The sequence below is a fragment of the Oratosquilla oratoria genome, chromosome 9 (genome assembly GCF_046742065.1).
Source record: "Oratosquilla oratoria isolate Oo_2021 chromosome 9, ASM4674206v1, whole genome shotgun sequence".
NCBI lineage: Eukaryota > Metazoa > Arthropoda > Malacostraca > Stomatopoda > Squillidae > Oratosquilla > Oratosquilla oratoria.
Genome location: NC_134785.1, coordinates 51,757,556 through 51,785,438, shown reverse-complemented (window position 1 = coordinate 51,785,438; position 27,883 = coordinate 51,757,556). Strand labels below are relative to the sequence as shown.

The window sequence follows — 27,883 nt, the reverse complement described above, 5'->3', positions numbered from 1 at the left end:
TCTTGTTCTCACAAAATACTAAAACATTACCAATAGAAATTCAGCTTAGCACACAGCACCAAGTGCTCCAAAAACAATCAACACACATATGGAACATATTATCTTACAAAGCCTTGGATTCACTCCAGACAACTCCACAAAACTTCGATCCGGAGCAATCCATCAACACATTACTCCCTGGGCTCTCTTGCTAAGGTCCCACAACTTCCAGCAGGGTAATAAACTAATTGATCCACAATATTTTTGCACTGAATTTCCATATGTTCATACACCAAGATGCCTTTCTCACCCTTACAGGAGGAGAAGGAGGTTAACAGAATTGAAGCATACACCCACCCTATATCTCAGGACACCCATCCACAAGCCCATTCCTCTTCCCTATGTGGGACACAGTTTGATAAAGTACTCCATGGAACTGAGGTGTGTATTAGGAGATGAAAATGGGCACCACAACCTGTACACAGAACTTGTGTCCCATGGATCACAGCATCCTTTGGTTGAGATCACTGAAGGATGAAGGACCTTCCCTGTCTCCTGCCACACTGCTTGTGGTATACATACATACATATACCAAAGGATTTTTCCCCTTTATATGGGAGGTAGAAAAAAAAATATATATATATATATATATATATATACACACATATAAACCACTCCCACCCATTCCAACCTTATCACACTCCACTCCCCTCCACCCTCTTCCCTCCCTCTTATCTTGGCACCTCCTGGATGACGGGTCATTCCTGCATCTTGTCCACTGCCCTGGGCCAGAAGCAGTTGCAAGACACAGCTTGTAGCAGATTAATATTTTAATTTCTGTGTCACTCCTTTTATTTTGGCTGCCACCAGACTATTTCTATCTATTCCACAGCAACCCCCTTCAGTTGCAAAAATCAATATGGAGAAAATGCACAAAGAGATGGCAAGGAGATAGAAGTGGCCTTAATATCTAGTTCCTCATCATAAGAAAATAAAACTTTGCTACGTAAATGAAAACTCACCTGAAACTCTGAATCGATTCTTAGATATTCAGACTGCAAAAGGTTAACTAGAATCTCACGGGGAGTTTCACAGAACTCCTCTTCTGTGACGACCTCGGGGAAATTGGTGTGAACAAATGTTTCTGACGTTTCCATCATCTCAACCAAGTGGTGGCTCTCTGCAAATCTGTCATATAAAAAATTAAATTTGACTTGTGGATACTTACAGATGTACACTTTTTGCTAGCATATCCTCTTTATCTGTACACAAGAATTTGACTCATATTGAAGTACAGGTAGTCGTCGACTTACGGCCGAGTTCGGTTCCGACAGACAGGTCGTAAGTCGATCTGGATGCAAGTCGGTCTATATATATATATACAGTATATATTACCCTTTATATAATATATATATTGTACATTTACCATTCTGAAATAATCTTAGCATCTTTGAGCTATGTTGTATAGTATTTTTAACCTTTTTATAATTTCATCTGATTTTCTTTGGGAAACGTAGCCTAGGCCTAAGCATATTGAAAAAATCCTACCATCTTTGACCTATGATATTTAATACTGTATTTGTTAACGTTTGTATTATTTTACCATCAGTCTTTCTTTAGGAAACGTATGCATACTGAATAAAATCTTATTATCTTTGAGCTACTTTGTTTAATATTCATCAACTTTTTATCATTTTCGTTAGGAAACATAGCCTAGGCCTACGCATACTGAATAAAGTCCTGTCATCTTTGACCTACAAATCCTTTTTTGTTGGTTACATTAAAATCATTGTAAAGCAAAATTAGGAAAAAAATATTTCGAAACACATTCTTTTCGTTTACGTACTGTACCGAAAATATTGTTATCGACAACAGACTAGGCATAAACAAAGTTTACTGTTACATTTTATTAATCGCAAAACATAAAAATACAAAATGCTGTGCCGAACATTTTGTCATCGACAACAGACTAGGCATAAAAAAAATATTGTTACATTTTATTAATTGCAAAACATGAAAATACAAAATGTAAGGCAAAATTAGGATTTTTTTTTATTTCAACAAAACACATTCTTTTCGTTTAAGTACTGTACCAAACATATTGTTATCGACAACAAACTAGCCTAGGCATAAAAAGTTTGTTATATTTTATTAATTGCAAAACATACAAAAATACAAAATGCAATGCAAAATTAGGAAACATTTTACTTCAAACAAACAAAATGAAAGAATATTTAGCTGGCTGGGATGCTTACGCTGCCGGCAGCCTGCGAAAACTATCGTACTCGCGTCTCGCAGCGTGCGGAGTAATGTACTGCACTGCCAGGCATAATGCTGCAATTCTATTACTCTATTAAATGTTAGATATTATTGCACCATCTCGTGGTCGTAAAGTCGATCAGTCGTAAGTCGCATAGGTCATAAGTCGATGACTACCTGTAGTTAATCCCTCCTCTGATCCTGCTACAAACGTAATATCGTCAGCAAAAAACAACTGGCTCATCTCCCATTATTCTCCATTTTCTTTAACCATCTCCAATCTCCCAACCAAGTGGTGACTTTGCAAATCTGCTATACAAAAAATAAAATTTGACTTGTGGATATTTGCAGATGTACATTTTTAGCTAGCATCCTCTTCTATCATACATAAATATGAATAAATACAAAAGGGATTTTTCCCCCTTACATAGGGGGCAGCTGAGTCAAGGCACTCCCCCCACCCCACACCCATCCAATCTCGTTCATTTCTCCTCCCATTGTAGCATCTCACCTTGACTCCTACACTTGACACAAAATCACAATAAGACTCCGCCACTTCATAATTTGGCTCATATTTCGTCATTCTTTCTATTTGGCCAAAGTACCAATCATACAGAAAGATATTTCACTTGTACTGGAGGATGCATATTTCTTGTTGCCTTGTCTTTATTATACCCATTCATTCTTTTTGAATTTTTGTCTGCACTTTATACATCAATGGCCCTTTTGCCTTTATAAGGCGGGTGGTCATGTCAATGCATTTGTCCACTTGGAACATAACAAAAGGGGTTACGCATGGCAGGGAATGGAGGAGTGGGGGGGTTGGAGGTAAATTAGAAAGTACGGGAATCTAGTAAATGTCTGGGGGGAATGAAAAGTGTTACAAGATATATGTACCTGGGGATGAACAAAACGGGAAGATTGTACGAGAGAATCCATTCCTAACAGATAAAAATATTCTTCATACAATCCATGCTTCCAGTATGTGTATATCCTTTCATCAACAATCCACAGTATTTATCAGTTACTCCTTACATGACTTAAGCTTGACATACCTATATATTCCTACAGCATTAGATGCGTGGAGTTCTTTCTTGAGGAAGTTGGTGCAAACATGAACGACATCATGAATTTCTAGCATGTCGGCGGCAACCATTAACTCCTGCACATTATCAACCTTGACTTCTATATCACCTGAAATATTGCACAAATAAACTAATAAATATGAAACTGTCATCCACTACTTAAAATATCTAAATGTTAATCAAACAAACAATGCACTGAAAGTATATGTAAAGCCATAAGTAACTAAAAGCACAAATCTCTGCCAAGGTAGCTGTGCATATTGACTATTCAAAACAAGTCAGTCTTGGTATAACTTGCCAAAGTTTATGTAAAAATACCTCAAAAATAATCCATTCTATCACATTTTGTGGAACATTAATAATAAACAGACACTACAATAAACCAATATGACTGAAAAAACACAACCTTGACTGAGTTAACAGAGATGTAATGTTTTGCCATCAAAACGGATTCTTCTTTCAAATCATATGTATATACTTACATTCATTAAAGGATACTTCCCCTTATAAACAAACATTAAATAACCTCACCAGCCAGTCCACCATCACTGTACCTCCCATCATTTTAATAACTGCTTTCACCTCATCTTTTCTTATTTCTCCTCCACTTTCCTCACTCATCACTGTCATTTTCTTAGCATTTCCCACTGCAACTACCTTTCACCCACTACCCTCCTTCACATTTAGCAACTCCCTAAAATACTCTGCCCATCTTCCCCTTACTGCCTTCTCTTCCATTATCATCTCTCCATCTGCACCTTTTACCTTTTCTTCTCTACATAATTCACCCTCTCCTCTCTAAATTCCCTTCCAAAACTTCTTTTTATTACTTTCAATATTTTCTGTCATACTCTTACCTCATTTCACATCTACTCTCCTCTTTACCTCCTTTATCTTATGCTTTACTTCGATTTTCTTTTCTTTGTACCTCTCATATGATTATCTTGTCCTACTTTGTAACCAATCTGTGATTGCTTGTTTCTTCTTTTCTACAACCTTCTTTGCTTCATCATCCCACCACTCACTACCTTTCCTTCTATTTCCTCCTGTCCAACTGCCTCCCTCACCCCACATACTCAATTTACACTTGTTCATTAAAGTTAAAGTGCCAATAATAACATAACCAATAAAAGTCATAGATAGGAGAAATTAGCCTCATTCAACACCATTTTGAGAATGAAAATGATAGATAAAAATGTGATACCAAAACATTTCTTAAGCCTGTTCGTGTTTCCCTGATCTAACCATCTTGGCCAGCTACCACTAACACATATTTATATACGAAATCAGGAAGCACGACATTTTACCTGTGTAAATAAACCTGATCAATTGAGCTAGGATGTTTGCTGATACTGCCTTGAGCTCAATTGTGGACATGGTCTCCTCTATAAGCCCACCAGTAAACATGGCCTGAAAGTATGCACTGCTTGCAGACAATACTGCCCTGTGAGCCTGAAATGAAAAGCATAAAAATATATTAATGAAAATAGTATTTAATCATAAATATAATTTATAGTATAATGATTTTTTGGAATGCTTGCTGGGTGAGGGGGTTTGACCACTGCTTCTTGAGGCAAACATCAGGAGCAGAGGCAGTTTGAATTTTGCAGAACAAGCGAGTTCATAGTAAGAGCATAATATATTAAATTTCCCACTTCAAAAGTTCATGAGGAGGTACCCATGCTAGCTTCCTTTGACGAGGGGAGTGCATGATATTTGACTACCCCTTAAAACTTTTTATCACAAATCAAAATGCTGAAAACAGAATAATACAGGTATATAGTTATGCAAAATAAAAAGACAAACTGTAGCAAAGTTAACTAATATTTGAATATCAATTTGCTGTGTCACCATAAAATGCCACCCCCAAAAATGTGCTACCCTGGGCAGACTGCCCCCCCCCCCTCCCTTGATACACCACTATTTGGTGGAGGTAATACGAGTATGTAATACAAACTTACAAATTGTGCATATTTGCTTAAATGATGAGATGGTGACTCGCATGGCTGTGCACATACTTTTCAGAGGAGGCAAAGTTTGCGCACAAGCAAATTTCTGCACACACTCATAGCAAAAAATTAGAGGAAACATTGCTGTTTCCATACGCCATTCATAGCCGTGCTCTGAATCTCATTCCATGTAATTGATATGTTCATTACTGCTTTATATATGTCATATCCTTTCCAGAAGTCATGGACTGGATTTATTTAGGTCAGCTTGACGTAGTGTATACTTCATGTAGTAGTACTTGAAAATTGTAATTATCCCTTGGTCCATCAGTTACAACTCCCTAAAAATACTCTGCCCATCTTCCTCCTACTGTCATCTCTTCCAATATCATATCTCCATCTGCACCTTTTACCTTTTCTTCTCTACATAATTTACCCTTTCTTCATCTCTGAATTTCCTTCCAAAACATCTTTTTATTATTTTCAAAACTCTCTGTCATACTCTTACCCCATTTCACATCAGCTCTTCTCTTTGCCTCCTTTATCTTATGTTTTACTTCTCTTTTCTTTGTACCTCTCATATGATTCTCTTGTCTTATTTTGTAACCAAGCTGTGAATGCTTGCTTCTTCTCTTCTACTACCTTCTTTGCCATCACTCACTACCCTTCCTTCTATTTCCTCCCATCCTCCTTGTTCCACACACCATCTCTGCACACCTTGTGACTCTCTCCTTGAACTATCCCCATTCCTCCTCAACTCTATCCTTCACTCCCTCCCATTCCTCTCCCAGCTTCTTCTTGTACTCCTTTTCTTTCTCATTTAAGCAGTTTACTCTAAGCACCTCCCTACCTTCTGTCCTTTTCCTCTTTCTTCATCTATCCTCCACTCTCAACTTATCTTCCACCAAAAAATTATTTGATATTCCACCACTCTCTCCCCTTCAAACATGTACATCCAAAATTCTTCTTAGTCTTCTCCTGGTTACCACTATGTACTCCATTAAAGCCCTGGCTACCACCCTTCCATCCACCAACCTCTCCCATGTGTACTTATGCTTCACTTTCTTCCTAAACATTGCATTTGTTATCATGAACTCTCTAGACACATCACCATCAACTCTCCACTACGATTTTTTCCTAGAACTCCACACTTCTCAACCACTCTATCTATTGATCCACTTCCTACCCTAGCATTAAGATCTCCCAATGCCACTACATTTACATTTCTCCCTAAACCCTCTATGCAGTCATTTAAATCTATCCAAAAAGCCTCCCTTTCCTCTACAACTCTTCTACCTGGCCCGTATGCACTTACAAAAACCCACATCTCCCTTCCCAGTTTCATCTTCATCCATATTAACCTTGAAGAAATCTCCTTCCACTCCACATGTTCTATCTCTTCACTTACTAGTATAGCCACCCTTTCTCTCCCTCATCCTCTCTTCACTCCTGACACCCTCCCAACTACACTCCAAAACTCAAACTTGCCACTCCCTTTCAACTTAGTTTCACTCATTACCAACACATCCATCTTTCTTCTCACAAACTGCTGCCTATTGCTTCCCTTTTACTCTCATCTGTACCACATCCATGCACATTAAAAGACCCAAACCTTAGGGTTCTGGTTGGAAAACTCCTCCCAGACCCTCTTATGCCTTTGCTTTTTTCAGCAATGTCCCCTTTGAGGCTACAGAGAGTAGGATGCCCTGTGTGTCACCTCTTATGACTCAAGTGGGAACACTCGGTAACAGTATTCTTCTCCCCTGCCACAAGGTTTGGAAAAAAAAAAAAAAAAATCCAGAGAAGTGGTAGAGGACAGTATTAAGAGTTGGGGGACAACATAATGGAGGGGCAGCTGCAGTAGATAAAGTATCATCTTTTCCCTATGAATAGAGAGTTCCTCTATCACAGACAAAATGATGTGTACTCTGGTTCATAGGGGTGCCCCATATAGACCCTAAAGTATCAGCTGCATGCTACTCAGCAGCTTTTAATCCCACAATAACTTGCAGCCAATACCCCAGACGAGTTAATGATGATAAAGAATAAATACATAAATACAAGTTGGAAAAGAGCAGAGAAATTTTGGGTCAGGTCTTGAGAGCAAGTGTCAGCCTCAGAGGGGTTGCACCTTCAGATGGAGGTAAAGTGTACTGGAAAGGTTTTGGAAATGGGCAGCAGGGAGATGTCTTCAATATCTATCTTGTGGGACTACCACTTGCAGGTACCTGTTGCTGGTTCCACAAACATGGGAGCAATTAATCAATCGACACAATGCCCCCTGGTCACCTCCAGGAAACTGGCAATGGTTATTTAGAGAAGAGATATTGTGTTGTTGCCTGGGGAGTGTCAGTATGGTGCATTGTACTGTCTTCTGTGTGGTGGTTGCATCTGGGGCATAAATAATGATAGATGACAGAGACAGCAGGAATGATGAAAACAGATAACTATTATCTTTTAGTATAATCTAATGGTGCAGTTATAAATTCAACTGAGAAGTTTTTGTTAAATCCAAATGTATCCTTATGAAAAAGGAGAATAATTAAAGTTTTCCTTGGAAGACTGCATGTCAGAATGTGTTTTGGAAATGGGCTTTCAAAAACATTTACAGTGGTATTCAACTGTGCCTCAATATTGACTGTCAACAATGACAGATCAAAAGCATTGTACTTCTGGCAACTTGCCCACCACAAACACACACTTGACAACTCTGGGTATGTGTGCATTCCTAACTGGTTATTGTCTGCTGCCAAGATGAAATTTGCTGAGTGTGTAACTTTGACATTGTAAATAATTCTCTTCACAATGTGATGTGTTACATCTTGTGCCCTGATTACAATACCTAGCTAATGTTGAGGGATGAAGGAGGGGACTTTAAAAGGTGGTAGCACCAATAAAACATTTTTACATGCATCTTAATGTCACACATAATATTTTTCCCATGTATCAACATTACATACAAGAGGCAATTCAGAGGGACAACTGATGTAATTTTTTTGGCATGTATCAATATTACACATATACTAGAGGCAACTGTAAAGGGACCACTGATAAATACCTACATGTAACATCCATGTGGGATGAATATTGAACAGCATCACTTCCCTGCCTCCTGCCTTCATAGCAAACCAACAACCTCAACGCCATAACAATATGCAGCCCCAAGGGTTGGCATTTGGTTTGCAGAACAGGCCCAAGATTTCTATATCTATTATTTTCCACTAGTTTTCCATGATTTTTTCACATAAGAAAGGCTAACAACTGGTGACCACTCCTGTACTTCTATTTGCTGGTGATATACAAAGCTCCAAACTCAAGACAGCATAGACTGCAGTTCAGTATTTCTTCTCAAAGAGATCTATGGGAAGATCTAAGAACCACTTCCACCTATTACAGAACTATTGGATTTCATCCAAAGAAACCCACAACAAAAAATGGAATGATTTAATTACAACATAAATAACACATGTAGTACTCCACTGCAAAACCTACCTTAACAACAAATCCTCCAGCTGTTATTTCAACATCACAAAAGTGTTCTGACTGCCACAAGGTATGAAGGTTTTGTAAGAGTTTATTGGCGTAGGACTTGCAGGCGTATCGGTGTGCATCATTGCCTAAGGAGGACATGGGGGGACCCTGCGACGGGGGGAGAAGCCCCACACACGCCGCCATCCTCATGCAACCCGTCAGTCCTGCGGAAATAAGACAAAGGTCTTTAATCATCAACCACTTCAATTCGGAGGCATAGCTATTTACCTACTTGACATAATATAAATACAAAATTTTATGATCAAGATTATAGTAGGGAATATGAAAAGTGGGGTGTTTTTGTCCCCATATTCCTCTCCATTTAGCCACCCTTTACGAAATGCACAGGAATAGTGAGGCAGTATTCATATATCACACCCTACGATGCCCGAAGGGATTTCTCCCCGTCTTCTCCTTTTATGCATGGGGGGACGGAGAGGGGAGGTCGCCGATTTAATGAATCGGCCTTGCTGTGGATGTGCTGTGTCTTGTGACACTGCTTCTGACCCAGGGCAGTGGACAAGGTGCAGGGATGACCCATCATCCAGAGGTGCTAAGATAAGAGGGAGGGTGGAGGGGCTGGAATGTATTCAGGGATGGAATGGGTGGGAATGATTCTATGCCTTTTCCTTTTTGGCTACCTCCTTTGTAAGGGGGAAAAAGCCTTGGTATATGTATGTACGATGCTCAGGGAAAATGCAGAAGTAATCAATCAAACCATTGCCCCCAGGCGTCTCTAGTACGAGACCCATGGTTTACAGGTAACCAGCAGCTGTTCACAATGCGGTCATCCAGCCTCTTCTGGTAGCTTAGAAGTGCTGGGTGGTGGCCGCACTGCAGTCTGGCCAGGTGGACTCTGTCCTTTCGTGGGAGAGAGGATTCAGAAGGGTGGATATCAGGGGGTCTGGCATGCAGCAGTGTGTTGTCTTTCAGTGTCCGTGGAGCGGTGAGTGATATGATTATGAATATGTTTCCGGAGGCTGGTATTTGGTGGTTGTGGAGGAAGAGAAGAGAGTATCTGTGTGTGATACAGGTCTTTGGGTGTTGTTTTAATGTTTCTTGGTGTGTGTGGGTGTTCTGCTATGTAGTGTAGCGGGTGTGATGTGTTTGTGGTGGCTGCAGCAAGTGTTTGTGTGCCTCTCATGTCAAGGTGGTCTTTGACTTTGAGGACTTTTGTTTCATGGTGTAAATGGTCTGTAGGTGTTGTATTTGTGCAGCCTGTAATTGTTTTTAGGGCTTTGTTTTGTATGATTTGAAGGGTGTTGTGGTGTGTCTCACTGAGATTAGGAGCCCATGCAGGACTCGCATAATTCATCACTGAGCGTATGCATTGTTTGTATATTGTTGTATTAATTTCTTTATTTTGTCCAAATGTTGTTCCAGTGATTGACTTAAGTGCGTTGTCTAGGTGTGCATTTGTTTTTTATGTTTGTGATGTGTTGTTTGAAAGACATGGATTTATCGTATGTTACATAAAGAATTTTTGGTGTGTTTGTGTGTGGTATTAGAGTGTTGTTGATGTAGAGATGAGGTATGTATTTGTGTTCTTTTGTCCAGTTGGTGAGAAGTGTTGCTGTAGATTTGGTTGGAGCTATTTTGAGTCTGAACACTTCACCCCATACCATACAACACAATGGAAGACTGCATTATACACAATCATGCACACAAACAACACAACATACACTCTATAAAGGATTTGTGGGAAAACCCAGTTTCGGCTGTGGCATTCCTTGGGGAGACGGGACTGTTCGGACAGTCTAGGGAACTACAACAACTGGACAGGCCTATAGGTCACTCAAAGAAGAAATATTGTGTTGTCTAGAAATACAGTAAGTCCTCATTATACGGTACATATGCATTTCTGAAAACCTTACCGCAAATTGAAATTACCGTATGCCGAACCCATTATAACATGTAATAATAGGATATGGCAGACGTACCCTTTCCCTGCTCTTTCCTCTTCAAAATATCTAGCGGATACCATAGCTGTGAATTTTTCTTACTGTAAATAGAATCGAGGGTAGTAATTACCAAATACCGTAACTGTGAATTTATCGGATAAAGAATTACCGTATAAGGAGGACTCATTGTAGTGTGGGGGCTGTGTAAGACAAGGCACTTAGTGTCTTCTCTATGACAGTTACATGTTGGGCAGTTTGATTCTGTGTTAATATTGTCTTAATGATAGGTGGTGACCTGCATGCAAGCATGCCAGTGTGGATTTTTCTTCCCTTGAGAAGGATTTTTCTTCAGGGTTGATGTTAAGGGTGTGGGGGGGCAGGGGGTTGGTGGAATATTGAGTTGGATAGTCTGTCTTGAAGAACTTGTTTTGTTATCTGGGTGTGAATGTGTTTTTGTGTAGATGTAAAGTTGCAAGTATGTGGATATATGTATGTGTGTGTGTGTGTATGTGTATATATATATATATATATATATATATATATATATATATTATACATATATTATATCTATATATATATATATATATATATATATATATATTAAAATGATAACAAAATCTAACTTTTTTTTTCTCTAAAAATTCTATTTTTTCCTATGGAAACTAATTAACGCAATATAATCAGAAACAAATATAGGTTATCTAATTTTCAAAGTAATAAAATTGATATGTCACTAAATCACTCACCTGCTTCAATCCCTCATGAAGACAGGGAGAGCAAGGAGGAACACATTGATGACTCTTCTCCACAATAAGGTATGTCCCAGGTTAGGTTGACGTTAGTTTTTGTCAACTGCAAAGTATGACAAAAATCGTACAATCTCCAGTGAGTGACATATCAATTTGGTAAATTTTCACCCTTGCATGCATGGAATTGAACTACAAATTAAGAACTCTATGTCTCATTATGCATCCTTACACCTACTATATTCGGTATTTTTTTTTTAAGAAGTGCACACCTATGTGATATAGCATTAGAAAATGAAATATTAATTTTGGAAATTATAGTACATCAATATAATAAATATTTTTCTTGGTGGAAATCTAACAGAAAACATTGCTAAAAGCTATGCACAAACAAATGGAATCACATCAACTCCTTTAGACACCATCTTTGTTTTGACATATTCAGAGGTTGAAGATGACAATGATGACCCTGATGACCTCTAGAATTACAAGTACCACATTACTAAATGCAGGTTAGGTTAGGTAGGTAAATTAAGTTAGGTAGGTAGGTTGGGTTATGTAGGTAGATAGGTAATTTAGGTTAGAATAGACAAACTGATCATATTTTCATCTTTTCAACCTCCACATCTACCAAAACAAATATGGAATCTCAAGCAGTCAAAGTAGCTACAATTGTTTGTGTATAGCTTTTAGCAACTTTTTCTATTATTCATTTCCGCCAAGAATAACAGATATTACGTTGATGTATTATAATTTAAAAAATATTTAATTTTCTATTGCTATATCATGTAGGTGTGCACTTCTAAAAAAAATACCCTATATTCTTTTTTGATGTATCATGTACTGTCAAACACACCCTACTTAGTACTTACCCTTTGTTGCAGCACCTTCGGACACCTCCACTATAGTCCTTATACCAGATCACTAGTACTTTGTCATAAACACCAGGTCTATTATTATTTGCTTGATATTTGATGAGAATGGTACACAAATATTGGAAATTTGGACTTTTCTATTACACAATTTGCTCCCTACTCTCCTCTGCTAAATTAATATGGCAAAATAAATTTCACAATTTTACTGCAAACTATTTGAATGTCATAGAGATGACCTGCCCCTTTTTTCATACAATTCCAAACAATTTTGGAAAAAGTCAGAAAATATTGAGACGTGTCATAATTAATCAACTATCTATATACCAAAGGCCTATTCCCCTTTATAATCATATGGGAGGTAGCTAGCAAGGCATCCACCCACATTAACAATTAGCTTAATTTCATAATAAAAATAATCTATAGCAAATGGAGAAAGAAAAAATCTCATATATGTTCAAAAATACCAGTGACTTCACTAAATAAAAAATTATAATTACATTGTTTCTATTTTTTTCTATGATGATTGATGAAAATAATTTCCCAAGAATAACCTTTTCAATTTAAGAGCACACAAGAAAATGGTGGTTATGATAATTATCTGAAAAATAGTTATCAAATCTAATTCCTTTCTACATGACATACAGAGCTCTTTTTTCAATTCTGGTTTATATTCAATTTCATATATATGAAATATATACCTACGTAGCATTTAATTTATTCGCATATGGACTTCTCTGTACACAAACAGTACCAAGAGGTGTATGTACTCGTATTTAAGAAGGTTAACAAAAACAAAGACAAAAAAATTAATATTCATCTTATACTTCTCTTTGTCAAAAGTATTGATAATGTGAATAATGTTCAATCCTACAAGAGACCTTCAATCTGTGTACATATTACTCTTTAGTGAAACTCAAACTGGTGTTTTTTTCGAAATCCATTTCTATTACAACATTAATCAAGGTTTCCTCTTGTCTTCACGTTCCCACACGCATTTATCAAATAACCATAACCTCATGTACTGTGTAGGGAGTGAAAACCTACAACAGCTTGCACAGACAAAACGCCACAACAAAAATAACCTCGGTGCATCCTGTCACTTCATTGGCAAATCCTTTAATCAAAGACTTATCCAGGATGTTGTAATTTCGATATCTTCATTTCACCCTGACGACCAAAAGAAGAAGAATTCTTACTCTCATAGTTACTGACCTTTAAACTCTATTTTTGCAGAATTAATGCCAACGAAAACGACGCAATGCAATAAATATATTAATCTTCTATCAACACAGGTAGTTTCCCAAAATGTCGGAGAAGCTCCACCTTACACCTCTTGCAGACGACAAACCAACGGACCACACCTTAACATTTTTCGAAAGTAAAAACAGAAAAAAGCAGATAGTCTGTTGCAAATTGTGAGTGATAAAAAGTTTGTGAATTCCATGCATTATAAAAATGTATCTATATTAATTCGTTGGCTCTATCAAAGCAATGAACTTCTTTTATATTTAATTATGTCAGTGACACTGGAGGGAAAATCAAATTTGGAGGAATGATTTAAGTCTATAACACTTATGAGGTTTACCAAAAGTTCAAATATAGTCCTCCAAACAGAAGTAAGACTTATTTTTAATAACAGGCTTTCTCAAATGTTTCAATTAATGATTGCAAGCGTGGAAAAATACTCCCTCTTTTCTATTGATCATACATTTCGTCGAAACAATATATGTATGTTATATCGTCATTGTTGTTGAACGTATATGCTTAAATAAGTTTAATTAAACAATAGAAATATGTAACATTAAATGTTACTGAATAGAGTTCAGAGTATAAAACGTTGGACATCGCATTTCTGCCAAGGGAAAAGTTCCCCTCGCTGGGTCCATCTAGCGAGAATTGCAGCGAGGCAAGGTAGTGTCTGTAGTGAATCAGCTGGTGAAGTCTTGTCAGCAGTCAATAGAAGAGCTTACACTTTTATCACTTTTTATGTTGAGTGTTCGTTGAATAGTGCCTATACATGGGTTTGAAGTGGTAGATTATAATACAATAAGTAGTATATGCCTTGAAAAATATGAAATAAAGCTACAGTAAGGACATATTTCATGAGGTAAGTGATATTGGTTGAAGTCATCGGCGTCGTCTGCCTCTGGCGGGAAGCAGACGACGTTCGTAAACAAACCAAAGCATTGTACTTAGATGCGTTCGAAAAAGGAGAGGAAAAATACTGTTCAGTGACTTTTGATTAATGGCTTGTGTCTGACGTTATCTATATTTACTACCTAAAATAGACAACTATCCCCATGTGTACGTGGCACATGATGGACAAGCAAGTCACCAAATGCGTCAAAATATAACATTATCGTAAATATTGACGTATTACTATAATCCTTATTACTTTTTAATATTGAACGCAAGTATTCACAGAAACACCTGGCTGACTTAAATTTTGGAACATAATTCCGGGCTTGTTTTGAGTCGAAACAACAGTTTGTACATTCGTGTTCTACGTTGATGTTTGTTTACTTAGGTGCATGTGCGTGTGTTCATTTCCCCTCGTGCTGTAGGTGTCTTGATGTTTCTTGTAGTATAACAGCAGCAGACAGGAATTTCATTCCCCACTCTGATTTCTGTACACGACTTCCTCATTATTAACCTTTGACTATATACACATTAGAACGAAATGAAACCATGATCGTCCACATATGAATCAAATTAAAACTCAGCTTTGATGAAATATCTTCTCAAGAAAACGGAATCTATATATATCATCCTATCTCCTTTGCTTATTCGTGATATCTTTTTTAATTTTTATTCTGGCTCTCGTTTCCATTGATCTCCATGGTTACGCATTTGCAAAGGTGCCATGACAGTGCATTTGGCAGATTAATTTCTAGAAGAATAGGGAGTTTTTAAATTATTTGTCAAAAGCTAGATTATCACCTGGAGCCAGTGAAGCTGTCGAATACTTATAATGGTAAGATAATAATGAACAAGTTCTTCTATGTATGTGTGTGTATTCATATATACATACATAATGAAAAGAATACATCACCAGGCTCGGAAAAGGGACTTGGTGTATTCCCGAAGTTTCGAACCCTGGATGGGGCCAGTCTTCTGGATATGCATGGAAAAAAAGTGCGTCAATAATTTCTTGCAAGAAGTGATTGTATATATATATATATATATATATATATATATATATATATATATATATATATATATATATATATATAATGTGTGTGTGTTTGTATCTTTATATACACGACACATACTGGGTATATATATATATATATATATATATATATATATATATATATATATATATATATATATATTTATATTTATATATATTTACCTAGTTGTAATATACGGGAGGGGAGCTATGCTCGTGGTGACCCGCATCAAGTTTTATCTTAAAATCTTGTATAGTGTTTGCACATACTGTTTTGTTGTCTAATTTGTTCCATGTATTAATCGCTCTGTGTGGGAAACTGTTCCTTTTCAAGTTTTTTCTATAACTATCTTTTCCAGTTTTTTCCGTGTCCTCTCGTTTTACCGTTGTCCCACACTAACAGGTCATTCCTGTCTAAAACTTCCATTCCTTTCATTATTTCATTATATATTATATATGTATATATATATATATATATATATATATATATATATATATATCTGTGTGTGTGTGTGTGTGTGTAGTGTGTGTGTTTGTATCCTTATATACACATACTGGATATATATATATATATATATATATATATATATATATATATATATATATAGTGTGCATGTGTTTGTATCTTTATATACACATACTTTATATATATATATATATATATATATACATATATATATATGTGTGTGTGTGTGTGTGTGTGTGTGTGTATGTGTGCATGCATATATATAAATAAACGTGTGTACATATATATACAATATATATATATATATATATATATATGTATATATATATATATGTGTGTGTGTGTATGTATATATATATATATATATGTGTGTGTGTGTGTGTGTGTGTTTATGTATATATGTACCGTTTTCACAATTTTCCAACTCGAACGCAGTTGCTGGCTCAGTACATGATTCTCTTCCGTTCTTTTAGGAAGTCTGTTTCTGATGCAGTGGGGCGACTCCCGTCAATCAGTATTCGCGAGCAAGTCAGGGTCTAAAGGCATCACCCTTACTAATGACTCTACTCCTACTGAGGAATTCCGTCCTTCTCTCCCTGACCGCCAAAAGATTGCACCTCATCTTTCGACTGTTATCTTCAAGGATATTGTTCTTTATATATCCGTAACTGTGTCCCTACCCTCGTGAGGAAACCACATTGCATTAGGTTGTCTGGAACTTTTTTTTTTTTTTTTTTTTGTACAGTTGCCTTTGATAGGAGTGAACCAGTGTGCTCTTTCTTTTCCTCCGCTGGGAGGCTCTGGAAGTCTCTTTCCACGACCCCGACCACATCCACACAAAACCCGTTCATCTCCTCTCCCTTCTTAGCACCTTGTGGATGAAGGGTCATCCATACCCCTCCTGCCACACTGTTCTGAATGCAAGGAGACACAGCACAAACACAGTGGGGGCCCGACAGCAGGAATTGGATTACCCCCACCTCTTCATTGCAAGGCGACCCATATCCTCACCCACTATAAAAAAAAAAAAAAGAGAGAGGAAGGTAAAGAGACAAAAAGACCATCCCCTCAGCCTACACCATTCCTTCAGATTTTCTCTCTGTTCATTGTAATCTCCTTTACTTGCTCAACAAATATTCCTCTTGCATCTAATGTCCGCTTTACCTTGTCCGCCCACTTCGTTCTCGGTTATCCTTTCGAGAATAAGATATAGGGCACAACCTTGTTCTAACCGCTGTCTAGTTCTAGTTACAAAGAATGTAGAGGCAATTATGAAAGTTCATAATTGGGGTCACTCACAACTGGATGAATGGTCTGATGGCAGCCAGCTACATGTGGTATACGGTTCGGATGGGGTTCATTGAGATGAACTTAATCTGTCCGCGGTTCAAGAGGTTATGCACGGATGAATGAGGGCGACGAGAAGTTCCATCCGGCACTGAAGGAGTTTATGTGGAAGTGACTGGTCTAGATTGGACTGTGGAACATTGAGGAAGATTCTAGAATAGATTCCACAGTTAGAATGAGAAACAGAAAGGGAAGGTAACTGGTCGAGCACACGTATAAATAAAGCTGTGGTTTTCTGTACCCATTGTGGCATTACGTTTACTATTCTGGCGAACATCATAGATTTTTTTTCTTTAAATGAGAGGTAGACAAATGAGAAGCTGGGGAATGTGGAACCACTGGCAAGAGATGAGTAGGAGAGTGGTTGAAGGTTGATTAGGTAGAGTGGGAGTGATGATGTATACTTTGGAAGGTGGAAACAATGTAGGAGTGGGAGTGAGGGGAAGGGAGTAATGGAAGGACAAACACTACCCCCTCTACCATAGCCTATGGAACCGTCAAATTGATTTATTGATATGTCACTAATGGACTCTTGCATTAACGAGTACTCATATATTCGCGCGTACACACACAGGCACACACAGGCACACACACACACACGTGTACACACACATACACACACACGTACACACACATGCACACACATGTACACACACACATGCACACGTGCACACACATATGCACACGTACACACACATGCACAGGCACACACGTACACACACAAATGTACACACTCATGCACACACACACACGTACACACACGTACACACACACACACGCCAACCCCTTCCTTATGGTCATACATCCCACGGATTTCATTCTAACTGTCGTCAGCTGATTTTATTTAGGCGAGGGAAGGTCGCCGTGATGAGGGAGACTATTAAATCTTTCGTCATGGTGACGTCATGTCGTCGAACTCTCGGTAGGCGACTCGATTAAACTGGATGGTGATAATGAGGAGGGGGAGGAGCGTGTTAGGTGTCCAACGGGCGAGGATGATGTCTCAGCCTTGGTCTATTTGGCGTCCCATGGGCCAAGAGGTCACCAGTCTCTTTTAATTGGTGGGTCTTCTTAATGTTCGAGTCGTCCTGTCCTTCCACATATTGTATTTGCTTTTAATCTATCTATTTATTTATATGTATACATTGATCTATTTTTTATTATTTATTTATTCATTAATCTGTTCATTTATTTGTTCTTTAGAATCTGGTTATTTTGGGGTACATTCCTCTCCCCTTTGTGAGGCAAATGAATGCCTTTGTTTCTCTTGTGTATACGATGTTTCCAGTGTGTATGGCAGCAAATTACCCTTAACTGGGTAAATAGAAAACGATAAATAAAATGGGGGACGGGGTGAATAATGGAGGACAATTTTTTAGAATTATATTTCTTAAATAAAATTATATATCTAAGTTTACAAAATAATATATCCTAGTAAGACACACTGTTCTATTGTTTGTACATCACGATCGTGTATGATATATATATATATATATATATATATATATATATATGTGTGTGTGTGTGTGTGTGTGTGTGCGCGCGCGCGCGTGTGTGTGTGTGTGTGCGTGTGTGTGTACAGTATATACATTTAAAGTGTGTCACTGTATAACGGGTTTAATTGTTTTTTGATCTTGCAGATAAGCTCTGTTATCACTAGGTTCAAACTCAGTAATGTCGTGTTTGCAGCCTTTTAACACGGAGATATAATCTAACCATTTTTTTCTGGCTACCATTAGAGGCTTTAAACCTGAACGTATGAGCATAATGTTTTCTTTATTTACTTCAATGTTTACATTCTCGTCTGTCGACATGACGTCATTCATAGCCACGCCTCCTCAGTCGGATAAGAATATATCTTCTTTCAGTGTCATCAAATATGACTAAATCGATTTCACTAGAAGTAGTTCAATTATCTAGCGTAAAGGCACATATCATCTCTTAATTAACCCGTAATTGGCCAATCGCGCGCCCCTATATGTACACTGGATGCGCAGAAAGTTTGTCAATAATTTTTGGTTGATGGTGAGTGTAGCTGGGTGCAGTGCTGGTCTCTGATTGGTGGAGAGGAAATGAGGACACCCGTATATATTCCTAATTGAGTGTGTGTGTGTTTGTGAGTATATATCTAAAAATCTTGTATATATAGAATATATATTAAATACTCAACAATTGAAAACATATTTGCGTAATTTCTATAATTATGTCGTCGAACAGTTGCCCAAAGCAGTGGTTCCCAAAATGGGGTCCCCGGACCCCTTGGGGTCCCTGAGAAGGTCCTAGGGGGTCCGCGACACAATGGAAAAAAATTAACTCCAGAAAAAAAACTATATAATTATAAAAATATACAACACTGATTCTCTGTCATTATAGTGTCGGTGATATTGATATTTTGTTGTGCAAATCAGCCAGCACTTCTCTTTTACATTTTTATATCTGTCATAATATTTCATTTGTTTCTTTTTAATTACTATTTATATTCATTCAAGCTTTATTCTATGCTTACAGAAAGTGTGAACAGAAGATGGAAAAGTTTTTAAAACGAAAATCGACAAAATTTTGAAAATATTTTAAATGTTTATTTTTATACTTTCTTTGTGTAGGAATATACAAATAGTAAATTTACTGCATTATAATCATGTAATGGGTATCTTGGTATGGTAATAATAACTTTTGATTGGCTGGGGGTCCTCGGATGGGACTTAAATATCTGGGGGGTCCTTGGCATGGTAAAGTTTGGGAACCTATGGCCCAAGGGATCAGAATGAACGAAATGATCCTGAAATTTCTTGTCTTCTGGGCGATATTGTCATCCTACTATTCAATACCTGAAGTTGATTCTTTGCAGTCGAAACCTTGATTGAAATGAAAGATTTTGGGAATCTGGTTCCTCGCTTACTCAACTGAATCAAGACCCTTGATTGGTGAGAAAAGTTTAATATACGGGAAGAACATAGTAAATTTGAAAATGCTGTTGTGTTCAATTCAGTTTGCATACATAATGTATATATATATATATATATATATATATATATATATATATATATATATATATGTATTATAATTTTTATGACAGTCGCATTTAGGATTCGAACCCACTGCTTTCGGCCACCCGTAAGATTACCTTCACAGAGCCTTTACGGGTGGCCAAAAACAGTGGGTCCGAATTCTACATGCAGCTATCATAAAAATGATCAGATCAATGTCGCTGTCACTAGCGAATTTCTCACACACACACACACACACACACACACGGCTCGGTGGCGGATTGGTACTGCACTGGCCTCACAAGCCAGAGAACCGGGGTTCGATTCCCCGGTCGGGCGGAGATAAGTTGGGTTTGTCTCCTTTCACGTGTAGCCCCTGTTCACCTAGCAGCGAGTAGGTACGGGACGTTAGTCATGGAGTTGTGACCTTGCTGTCCCGGTGTGTGGTGTGTGAGTGGTCTCAGACCTACCCAGAGATCGGCTAATAAGGAGCTCTGAGCTCACTGCCGTAGGGTGGTGTCTGGCTGTCTCGACAGAGACTGCAGCAGATCCGAGGTGAATACACACACACACACACACACACACACACGCTAGGTAGATATATATATATATATATATATATATATATATATATATATGTATGTATGTATGTATAAATTGGAAGATCTGGAGTCTAGGATCCATATCGGGAGAGAAAAAATGTAAACAGACTCTATTTGAAGGGTCTATTGTGCCCGACGTTTCGATTCCCTTTCCAGGAATCGTCTTCAGGGTTATGATGGATACATGATGTGAAGACAGATCTGTATGGTGCGTGGTGTAGGTGGAAGAGAATATCAGGTTCCATGACTTGTACACAAAGGTGTACAATATGTCCACCGTCTCGGGTACTTTTCCTCTCCTCCTCCTCGCCCTTCCAAACTTTTTCTCCAGGTTCATGTTTTTATTACACTTTTATTGTATTATTTGTTTTTTGTTTCACTTTCATTACCTTTTTCTTTGTGTCACATTTTTGCTTATCAAGTTGTACACTTTTGTATCCTTTCCCAGTTACGCCATTGAACATGTATATTTGTGTTCACGTTATGTATCCATCATGACCATGAAGACGATTCTTGGACGCGAATCGAAACGTTGGGAACAATAAACCCTTCAAAATGAGTCTATTTACACTATTTTCTGGTAATATAGCTAGAAAAATGCGTATAGATATTTGTTCCTGTTAACTGTACACTTTAGCCTACCGATACCTGTTATTTTTCTTGGAAGTCGAGTGATGAAGAACGGGACGCGCGCTGCCTGCTTAGCTTACCCTACACACACACATATATATGAGAGAAATCCGTTAGTAACAGCGACATCAATCCGATCATTCTTATGACAATCGCATGCAGGATTCGAACCCACTACTATCGGCCTCTCGTAAGATTATCCTCACAGAGCTTTAGCTCACCATACCAACAGCCTCTTGAATAATTGTTTGTTGGTGTAGTACGCTAAGGCTCTATGAAGGTAATCTTACGGGTGGCCGATAACAGTGGGTTCGAATCCTTCATGCGACTGTCATAAAAATTATCATATATATATATATATATATATATATATATATATGTGTGTGTGTGTGTGTGTGTGTGTGTGTGTGTGTGTGTGTGTGTGTCTACTGGAAGTTTTGGGTTTGGAAATGTGGCAGGCAAGCGGGGGGGCCAAAATATTCTGATGTACGGGTGCCGAGGAAGAGGAAAGGTAGGGCGGAAGTGTATTCCCCGGTTGTGTTGACGAATTTTACTTACTTTGTCATGGTGAAGTCCCTGACGATTTAATTCAGCTCGTAGGCCTAAGGACCCCAGCGATGGCCAGTGACCCCAGGATTGATAGTACGCAGGGCAAAGGTGAAGGCTCCGGCCGTAGTTTGAGCTACCTGGTGCTCTATTTTTTTCATTTGATATTTTGTGTTAGGTACTTATTTTCTTATCTATTTATTTATATACTTATTTATTCGTCTATGTATTTATCTCTTTATTCATTTATACGTTTATTTATTTCGTTATCTTTTCATACATTTATTTATTTGTCTAGATCTGTACATATCTATTTGTTTATTTGAAAAATGACCGGAAAGACGTGATGAAGGGAGATGATAGTTAAAAGAAAGAAAGAAAAATAAAAGAAATGAGAAACAAACGAGTGCATAAGAAGGATAGCTAGATTAGGAGGAGAACGGAGAGATGGAAGGAGAGGGGAGGGGGGAGGGTAAGGTAGGGGAGAAGGATTACAAAGGCGGAACATGCCGACAGGAGACCTTTTGGTCCATATCAAGGTCGGATGAGAAAAATATAATAATGATAAATAGATAAATAAATGGATAAATAAATACAAATTATAATAAAGGAAATAATTAAAGAAGTGTTAGGTGAACAAGAGGAGGATAGGTCTGCAGTCTTGGAGAAGGGAGGAGGAGGAGGATGGGGGTTCTAGGGGAGGGAGGAGCAAGGAAGAGGAGAGGAAAAATGGATGTAGAATGGTAGGGGAAGGGAAGGATGAGGGGGAGGAAGAGGTGTAGGGAAATGGGGAGGAGGAGGAGGAGTGGGAAGAATGTGAGAAGGGGAATGACAACAGGAGAAAGGGGAGATGGAAGGAGAGAGGAGAGGTGGAAGTGTATGGTAGGGGGAGATAGATGTATGGGGCTGGTGGAGAGGAGGGGAGAGCCTATTGAGAAAATCGACGGAGCCTTGAGATAAGCCAGGAGAGGAAGAAGAGAAAAAGGGGAGAGGAGAGGGGGAGAGTGTTATCTTGTGTTGAAAATGCTGAGGGCAGAGAGTGCGGACAATCAGGGAGAATGACTACCGGATTTTAAATCTTATTGAAAACGCATACAAGCGGATCTTGGTGCGTACATAGTTGTGCTTTGTGTGTTTGTGTGTATTCATGTGTGTGTTTGTGTGTGTGTTGATAGAAAGAGAGAGAGAGAGTAGAGAGGAGAGAGAATTTGCTCGTCTAGTCGTTGCTGTATAGAGTATTCAAAACGCGTTCTCCCCCCCGAGACCATATATGGGGTAGCGCCTCCTTCTCCATTTCTCCATGGAAAGATGACTTCAGTTTTCCCATATATATTCAATAATTTATCTATTTATTTCATTCTTCTACTAATTTATTTGTTTGTTTCTTATTATCTACCTATTCGTTTTATATTCGTTCGTTCTTTCACTGAAATATTTATTAGTTTGATCGTTTGATTCTTTATTCATTCATCTGCTTCACTGAGATGACTTTTGACTTTAACGTGAATTCAAGCTTAAAATAGAAAAGAAATAATATATAAATTTACGCACCACTACGTTCATAGAACCTTGCACGTGCACACACAAACACACACACACACACACACACACACACACACACACACACACACACACACACACACACACACACACACACACACACACACACGCACGCAAGAAAACAAACGCAAATTCTAAGTCTACAAATATTTTTTTCTGCATCGACATGACGTCATGTGACGTCACACAGAAGACCCGCCCTTCAGCATGTGAACAGAGATTTGGTGGAGTAAAAATTTAGAGTTGAACTGTCAGTGTGGCACTTGCAAGAATAGAATGTAAACAGAGTGACATAGAGACGCGAAAGTATATTCTCGGGAAAAATGGGTAGATGCAATCGGGAAATAGGAAATGAATAGGAGAGGAAGACTTGTAAGAGGAGGGGGAGGAAGAGGGGGAAGGATGAGAAGGATGAAGGAAGAAGACCAGGGAGAAGGTGAGGAGGTAGAGGAAGATGAGGAGGAGGGGAAGGAGGAGGAGGATATCAGGGAATTTGAGAAGTAGGAAGAAGGGGAGAGGAGGAAGAGCAGGTGGAGGAGTAGGAGGAAGAGGAGGAAGGTAGCAGAGTAATGATGATGAGGAAGGCTCGGGTTCCGAATAGCGACTGTCATAACAGCGACTGTCAATAGAGCGACTTCACAATCGCGATTCTTTTAAAACAGCGACCACATGATAGCGATTGTATTATAAGAGCGACTGTCATAACAGCGACATTATCGCATCAGCAGTCCTCCAAATGTTGCTATCATTATTTTTTTATCATTGAAAGAAAATATATTATTAAAATAATTAAAAAAAATTACTTATACATCATTTCAGGTAACAATATTTTTTGCACATACTGTGTGAAAATGAAATGAAATTTATGAAACAAATTATCTAAATTGAAATTATACAACTTTCATATGTGGACTAAGGTAAATGGTGTTATCATTGCACAAAAAGTTGCCTAACATTGATAACATATTATAACAAGGAGTCTAGGGTTGGGTTGTTCAAAAACTAATTCTGGCGTTAGTTTATCTTGATGTTCATGATGCTTAATGTCAAGATAGATTTAACGCCAAGATAATGCAAAATTTTATTTTAAACAACCCAGTCCAGAAGTTCAACATCATTATGAGCATGCAGGAGGGGAGCGCATCGAATGTAGGATGGTTCGGCCACTGACGTTTCGGCCAGAACTCTGCAGGGTAGGACGTTTCGGCCAGTCCTCCAAATGTTGCTATTATTATTTACTTGTTATTGAAAGAAAATATATTATCAAAAGAATTAAGAAATATATATATATATATATATATATATATATATATATATATATATATATATATATCATTTCAAGTGACAATATTTTTTGAACATGCTATGTGAAAACGAAATTAAATTTGTGAAACAAATTATCTGAATTGAAATTATACAGTGCACCAAATTATCTAAATTAAAATCATACAACTTTCATGTGTGGACTAAGGTAAATGGTGTTATTGTTGCACAAAAAGTTGCCCAACATTGATAACATATTATAACAAGGAGTCTAGGGTTGGGTTGTTCAAAAACTAATTCTGGCGTTAGTTTATCTTGATGTTTATGATGCTTAATGTCAAGATAGATTTAACGCCAAGACAATGTAAAAAAAAAAAAAATTGAACAACCCAGCCCAGAAGTTCAACATCATTAGTGATTTAGTGAGCATGCAGGAGGGGAGCGCATCGAATGTAGGATGTTTCGGCCACTGACGTTTCGGCCACTGACGTTTCGGCCAGAACTCTGCAGGGTAGGACGTTTCGGCCAGTCCTCCAAATGTTGCTATAATTATTTACTTATTATTGAAAAAAATGTATTATTAAAAGAATTAAAGAAATATATATCATTTCAAGTGACAATATTTTTGCACATACTGTGTGAAAACGAAATTAATTTTATGAAACAAATTATCTAAATTGAAATTATACAGTGCACCAAATTATCTAAATTAAAATTATACAGTTTTCATGTGTGGACTAAGGTAAATGGTGTTATTGTTGCACAAAAAGTTGTCTAACATTGATAACATATCATAACAAGGAGTCTAGGGTTGGGTTGTTCAAAAACTAATTCTGGCGTTAGTTTATCTTGATGTTAAAAGTCATGGTAACGCTCTGTGTTACCATGATGTTTAATGTTAAGATAGATTTAACGCCAAGATAGTGCAAAAAAAAAAAAAATTGAACAACCCAGTCCAGAAGTTCAACATCATTATGAGCATGCAGGAGGGGAGCGCATCGGATGTAGGATGTTTCGGCCACAAACGTTTCGGCAACTGACGTTTCGGCCAGAACTCTGCATGGTACGACGTTTCGGCCAATCCTAAATGTTGCTATTATTATTTACTTATTATTGAAAGAAAAATATTATTAAAAGAATTAAAAAAACCGACGTAGGACGTTTCGGCCAGTCCTCCAAATGTTATTATTATTTACTTATTATTGAAAGAAAATATATTATTAAAAGAATTAAAGAAATATCATTTCAAGTGACAATATTTTTTGCACATACTGTGTGAAAACGAAATTGAATTTATGAAACAAATTATCTAAATTGAAATTATACAGTGCACCAAATTATCTAAATTAAAATTATACAGCTTTCATGTGTGGACTAAGGTAAATGGTGTTATTGTTACACAAAAAGTTGCCTAACATTGATAACATATCATACAAAGGAGTCTAGGGTTGGGTTGTTCAAAAACTAATTCTGGCGTTAGTTTATCTTGATGTTAAAAGTCATGGTAACGCTCTGTGTTACCATGATGTTTAATGTCAAGATAGATTCAACGCCAAGATAGTGCAAAAAATTATTTTGAACAACCCAGTCCAGAAGTTCAACATCATTATGAGCATGCAGGAGGGGAGCGCATCGAATATAGGATGTTTCGGCCACAGACGTTTCAGCAACTGACGTTTCGGCAAGAACTCTGCAGGGTACGACGTTTCGGCCAATCCTAAATGTTGCTATTATTATTTACTTATTATTGAAAGAAAAATATTATTAAAAGAATTAAAAAACCGACGACTGAGCAACCGACCAGTAAATTCACTTCAGTGAACTTATCTCACGAAGTGAACACAAACATGTAAACACAAACAAATAAATATGAGCGATAGAAACATAAGTCTGCGACCTTTTGAGCATATTTCATTCTGAACCTATCTAACAAAGTAAACACAACTGAACGCGTAAATACAAACACGAAAACACAAGCAATTGAAACATAAGTCTGCGACCATTCTGACCGGTCGATAGTAAAGTCGCTATTATTACAGTCGCTGTTATAATGCGGTCGCCATTAGGACAGTCGCCGTTTTGAAAGTCGCTCACCTGATTGCGTCGCCCTTATGAAGTCGCTATTATGACTGTCGCTGTTTTGACAGTCGCTATCCGGCCCGGATCCCGATGAGGAAGAGGAGGAAGGTAGGGGAGGAATGAGGAGGAAGAGGAAGAGAAGGAGGATAGAGGAGGAGGAGGAGGATAAAGAAGAGGAAGAGGAGGAAAATATGAGAGTAATGATGGTGTGGATGTGGATGAAGAGAAGGAGGATAAAGAAGAGGATAAAGAAGAGGAGGAAAGAGGACTTCCTATGGTCGAACGAAATTCCTTACCGAAAGAAAAGAGGAGTAAACTGTCCTTCCTCTGGTAACAACTTAGTTAATTTCATCTAGATTAACGCGAAGGGTAGTTAACCGGAATTAGTTTGGTGGCGCAGTTAACTCAATGTTAAACTAGAAAATGCATTTAACCTGGCTCATCTAATTTAAATTGTCTGGTGCGACCAAGTTAGGGACATGGGAAAGTTAACTTAGTTTGCAGACTGGATATGGAGTTAGACAACGGGGGTCCCGAACCCTCGGGGCTTCCTTCAGAACGGGGGCCAATCCCCTTAGGCGAGGAGTAATAAAATCATATGACGACATAGAAACATCTGAACAGTGCGCACAGCAATAACGCTTGTGTTTATATGCATATGGATATAATATATATGAGAGAAATTCGCTAGTAACAGCGACATCAATCTGATAATTTTTATGACAGTTGCATGTAGGATTCGAACCCACTGCTTTCGGTCACATGTAAGATTACCTTCACAGAGCCTTAACCCACCACACCAAAGAGACTGTAATAGCCTAGTAACAAATCCCTTTCACACTTGTGTAAAACAGGAACTGGGGTCGCAGATTAGTGATCTTTCCTATCCTAGGGAATCAGTTCGAT

The 27,883-nt window shown here is 37.9% G+C and overlaps 2 protein-coding genes across 4 annotated transcripts in view; one reads left to right on the top strand and one right to left on the bottom strand.

Moving 5' to 3' along the window:
- Positions 1 to 13,672, bottom strand: part of LOC143028403 (actin-binding protein IPP-like) — a 37,292-nt gene extending 23,620 nt beyond the window's left edge. Inside the window, exons 1-7 of one of the 3 annotated variants that reach the window (XM_076190430.1) lie at positions 13,538 to 13,672; positions 11,451 to 11,556; positions 9,522 to 9,664; positions 8,765 to 8,967; positions 4,631 to 4,775; positions 3,294 to 3,432; positions 1,002 to 1,167 (exon numbers count right to left, since the gene is read on the bottom strand). In XM_076190430.1, the coding sequence (XP_076046545.1) occupies positions 1,002 to 1,167; positions 3,294 to 3,432; positions 4,631 to 4,775; positions 8,765 to 8,967; positions 9,522 to 9,555 (687 nt within the window). In that variant the 5' untranslated portion in view covers positions 9,556 to 9,664; positions 11,451 to 11,556; positions 13,538 to 13,672. The remainder of the gene's footprint in view (positions 1 to 1,001; positions 1,168 to 3,293; positions 3,433 to 4,630; positions 4,776 to 8,764; positions 8,968 to 9,521; positions 9,665 to 11,450; positions 11,557 to 13,537) is intronic. The other 2 variants (XM_076190432.1, XM_076190431.1) reach the window with 2 other exon arrangements.
- A 560-nt stretch (positions 13,673 to 14,232) lies between these two features.
- Arms (Ankyrin repeat-rich membrane spanning) overlaps positions 14,233 to 27,883 on the top strand; it is a 661,393-nt gene continuing 647,742 nt past the window's right edge. The window contains exon 1 of the mRNA XM_076190426.1: positions 14,233 to 14,436. The gene's annotated coding sequence lies outside the window, so the exon portion shown is untranslated. The remainder of the gene's footprint in view (positions 14,437 to 27,883) is intronic.